This window comes from Orycteropus afer, unplaced genomic scaffold (assembly GCF_000298275.1).
Source record: "Orycteropus afer afer isolate SDZICR_OR568_19922 unplaced genomic scaffold, OryAfe1.0 scaffold06858, whole genome shotgun sequence".
In the NCBI taxonomy this organism is placed as follows: Eukaryota; Metazoa; Chordata; class Mammalia; order Tubulidentata; family Orycteropodidae; genus Orycteropus; species Orycteropus afer.
Genome location: NW_006928445.1, coordinates 1,222 through 5,895, shown reverse-complemented (window position 1 = coordinate 5,895; position 4,674 = coordinate 1,222). Strand labels below are relative to the sequence as shown.

The window sequence follows — 4,674 nt, the reverse complement described above, 5'->3', positions numbered from 1 at the left end:
CAGATCTTCCCGTTGTGTGTGCAGGGGCTCCAGTTGCCCCAGGGGCCCAGCTCACACTCCTCTGTGGGGCAAAGGGAGAGACAGACGGATTGACGGATTGACGAGGTCAGCTAGCAGAGTGTCCTGCAGACCCAAGGGTGGAGTCTGAGGGGTTCAATTCCCTGAAGACACATCTTCACCTGCAAGGAACTCCGAGTCTCTTACAAGGGGCAGAGGAGAGACATTTCATTAGCTGTTTCTAACAGCCTGGGATGGAAGCACTAAGAAAGTGGACACAGGTTGCTACTACAGGAGGCCAGAAGCCAGAGTGATTGTCTGGCTTTGAGGGGGAAGGCTTCCTAGAGGAGGTGACATTTGAGCCCACAAGAGAGAGAGGAGTTCATTGATGGAAGGAAATACATTCTAGACATGGGTGCAAAGCCCTGGGCCTAGTAGACCATGTTTGAGGGTCAGGGAGGCTAGAGGGGTAACAGGGGAAGGATCTGGAGGACAGCGGCAGTAGGGGTGCTGGGAGGTCGGCAGGAGAGGCTCTCCAGGTCAGGACAAGAGGGTTGAACTTTATGACATTTCTCTGATGGATCTACACAGTGCCTTGGTGAAGAAAAATGAGGTTATGGATATGAAAAAGCTCTTCGTTGTTGTTGTTGTTATGTGCCTTCGAGTCAGCCCTGACTCATAGCGACCCTTCCTTGGGTTTCCGAGGCAGTATCACTACGGAAGTAGGATTGCCCAACCTTCCTTCGGAGGATTGGCTGATGGGTTTGAACTGCCAGCCATCTGGTGAGCAGTCAAGTGCCTTAGCCACTATGCTACCAGAGCTCCCAAGCTACTTAAAAAAAATTATCTATATCTATCTATCTGTCTATCTACTTATCTATATAGGGATATATTTCTTTTTAAATTGTGCTTTGGGTGCAAATGTACACAGCAGATTTGCTTTACATTCAACAGTTCATGCACATTTTATTTCAGTCCTGATTACCATCCATAACCATAAAAACTCTCCTCCCCTCCCCTCCCTCTGATTACCCCTTCCCTGTGTCCTTCTTCTCTATGCATTCCTGTCTGTCCAGCTTTCCCTCTGTGTGAATGCTGCCCCTCTGATGTCTCATGGCTGGTTGTTCTAAGGGGGGCATCTCCCTAGGGTAGGTGGGTGCCTCTCCCTGGGGTAGGTGTTACACATGCAGGTCTTTCTACCTTTGGGCTGAGAGCCAATCCATGGAAGCGAGTCCATTTCACATTTGATTCCTTTAAGAGTCCTGAGAGACAGGCCTGGTGGTGTAGTACCTAAGACATTAGACTGCTAACCAGAAGGCTGGTGGTTCAAACCTACCAGCCATTCCTTGGAAGACTGGGCAATCTACTTCCATAGAGATACCGCCTTGGAAACCCAAGGAGGGGTCACTGTGGGTTGAACTAACTCAATGGCAGTGAGTTTGGTTTTGGTTTGGAGAGATAGGCCGAGACTAGGGGTAGCTTTTATACCTCCATTTGTAGATTAAGACACGACACTGAGGCCTAGAGAAGGCAAGGGGCTTACAGAACACAGCAAGTTCAAGATCCAGTGGGGCTCAGAGAAAGGTCTGCAGACCCAGCACAATGGTCCTCTGCTAGATGCATTCATTGGACAAGAATCGGGGAGCAGCTACTATGTGCCAGGCCCAGTGCTGGGTGCTGAGGAGCAGCACAAGACAGACCTGTGCCGGCCTCCAGCATTTCCACCAGAGAAGACAGGCAAGGAGAGCCGGGTGCTCGGTGCGGTCCTGCGGGAGCACAGGAGGCTGTGGGAGCCCAGAGGGGCCAGAGGCCAGCCTGGGGAACTGGGAGGGCTTCCTGGAGGTGGAGACTCCTGAGTTGAGTCTTTAAGCTGGGTGGGGGTGGGGTAGAGGCTGGTGGGGCACAGGGGGTGGCAGGAGGGAGAAGTGCTCCAGGTGGAATAAGCTCAGCAAAGCCCTGGGATGACTTTGCCCTTGACATAGGCCTGGAGCCTGGGAAGCTGGAGCACTGGCTCGAATGACCAAAAACCCAATCAAACCCACTGCCACTGAGCGGATTCTGATGCAGAACCACCCCCATTGGGTTTCTGAGGGGGTAAATCTTTATGGAAGTAGATTGCCCTGTCTTCCTTCCGTGGAGTGGCTGGTGGGTTTGAACCACGAACCTTCTGGTTAACAGTCAAATGCCTTAGGCACTGTTCCACCAGAGCTCAAGTGACAGCAGAGCAAAATGGCAGGGGTGGACAGGCCAGCAGATGGTGATCAGCTGGCACAGGCCCTGGGAGGGCTCTACCCGAGGGCAGTGGGGGCCACGGAAAGGCCATGATCAGGTTGCTATTTTGAACCAACCACTCTGGCTGTGCAGTGGAGTGTGGGGCTGGAAGGAGTAAGACCTGAGACAGGGTGATGGGCAGAGGGCACCGAGAAGGCAGTGGTTGGGGGTGAGGCCGGGACAGGCACAGGCTGGGTTTGGGAGCTTTAGTCTGTTTTTTTCCCTCCAAAGTTCTTTCAGCCACCTGACACATTATGTACTTATTCTTGGGTCTCTCTTCTGCCTCTCCACCAAAATGTCACATCGGAAAGGGCAGGGATTTGGTGTGGTTTCTGTCACTGATAAGTCCCCAGCACCGAGGAGAGTGCCAGGCAGATAATGAGTGCTCAGTAAGTATTTTTTGAGTGAACAGATGAACGGGTTGGATAGGATATAGGGTGAGGGAGAGGGATGCATCAACGGTAGGACACAACACCCCATGAGTCATGGAGCTGGTGATTGACAGAAGGAATCGGGAAGAAGCTCCAGGATGGGGGTGGGGAGGGTGGGAAGGAGGTGTCCAGAGGGCAAGGTCTGCTGCTTGGGGAGGGATGTGGCTGAGACAGCAACAGGAATGTGAGTCCAGAGGTCACGTGTGAGCAGAGAAGTCATGGTTTGGGCAAGAATGATGGGGCATGACCTCCTGTAAGGGACAGACCATGGAAGAGGAGCTCAGAGAAGAAAGAAGAAGAATGGCCAGAAAATCACTGCAGCTGTCATAATGACAGCTAACGTTTATTGAAGGAGTTCTGGTGGCACAGCACCTAAGGCATTTGACTGTTAACCAGAAGGTTGGCAGTTCAAACCCACCAGCCACTTCCTGGAAGGAAGATGGGGCAATCTACTTCTATAAAGATTTACTGCCTTGGAAACCCAATGGGGGTCGCTATGAGTTGGAATTGATTCCGTGGCAGTGAGTCTGAGTTTGGAGTGTTTATTGAGTGCTTAGTATGTGATAGTTACTCTAGTAAGTACCTGACATTGTACTATGTAATTTAATTCTCATACCAACCCCCCATGGGGTAGGCTCTATCATAACTGAGTCAGTGGAGGAACTGAAGGCAGAGAGTTTAAGTGACTAACTCAAGGTCACTAATGGATAAATCTTACACTTGCGATTCAAACCCAGGTCTGTTGTATTCCTAAAGCAGTGCTCTTCTTCTGTACCCTGCCGTCTCCCTTAGTAACAATACCGATGCTAGTGTTGGCAGTAGTCATAACAGTGATAGCGTTTATGATGGTTCCAGTACACCGAAGACTTACTATGTGCCGGTACCTGACATGGTATTATGGAGTCTCCCATCACACGTGACACTCTATTATGACTTCTTGTAGCTTTCCTGCACCAGGGAGGGGCTGGAAGGGGCAGAGCTGGGCAGGGCAAGGAGGCCCCTACTCACCCTGGCACTCCCGTGTGTTCTGATGGGCCACCGTGCCCAGTGGGCAGGTGGGCAGGCACTTCCCCTTGTGCAGGTAAAATCGCCTCTTGCAGCGGATGCAGAAGTCCTGGCTGAAGCAGTTCTCACACGTGGCTCCACATTCTGCAACAGAGCCAGGAACATCCTGGTGAGGGTGGCTTCTAGGGGCAGGGCTATATGGGGGCTGCCTGAGGTGGGAGGACCCTGAGTAGCCCCAGGCTCTGTAGTATGGGGTTGGAGCTCAGTGTCTCCTTTGAAGCCCAGAGTTGTCCAAAATCAAACTAGGCGGCCTATAAGGACTCTCTCATTTGAACTGAGACTCAGCAGGAGCAGGTGACATGTCCAAGGTAACATGGCTCTTTTAATTTAAAAGTCAGGATTCCCTTTCTTATTTGAGCTGAGGCTCAGACAGGGCAAGTGACTTGCCCAAAGATGCGTAGCAAATCTGAGTTTGGAGTGCAGATTCCCTCGCTCCATTTCAGTCAAGACTCAGAGATGGTAATGATTTATTCCAAGTCACAGAGAAAATTATTAAATGTTAGGATGGCTTTTCCCATTTGAGCTAGGATCAGAGAGGGTGGATGACTTGCTGAAGGTCACACAGCAAACTTCTATGGTAGAAATAAAGGTTTCCTGCCCCATTGACACTCTGAACCAGAGAGGACACCAACTTGCCCAGGGTTGCAGAGCCAGCCTGGAACCAACCAACTCAGAGTCTGGGCTCAGATTCACTTCCCCTATTGCTGTACTGGGGTGAGTTGGTGGGATGTGGGCCAGGAGCCCAGTGCTAGCATAGGACAGGGTGGAGCCACATACTTTTGCACCTGTTGACTTCCTGGCCGCGGACGCCGAAGTAACCAGGGGGGCAGTCATGTACGCACTTGCCGTACTGGCGGATGCCCTCACGGCGGATGAACAGGAAGAGTCTCTGCTGGCAGGTGGAGCAGCC

General features: G+C 51.7%; 1 protein-coding gene across 1 annotated transcript; it reads right to left on the bottom strand.

Annotated features, from left to right (window-relative positions):
* Positions 1-5: 5 nt before the first annotated feature.
* On the bottom strand, positions 6-4,671 carry RSPO4 (R-spondin 4; the record flags this gene model as incomplete). Its single annotated transcript, XM_007959300.1, has 3 exons — positions 6-61; positions 3,708-3,848; positions 4,542-4,671. Coding segments are annotated over 3 exons (327 nt in total), but the record flags the coding sequence as incomplete, so codon positions are not given.
* Positions 4,672-4,674: the final 3 nt, after the last annotated feature.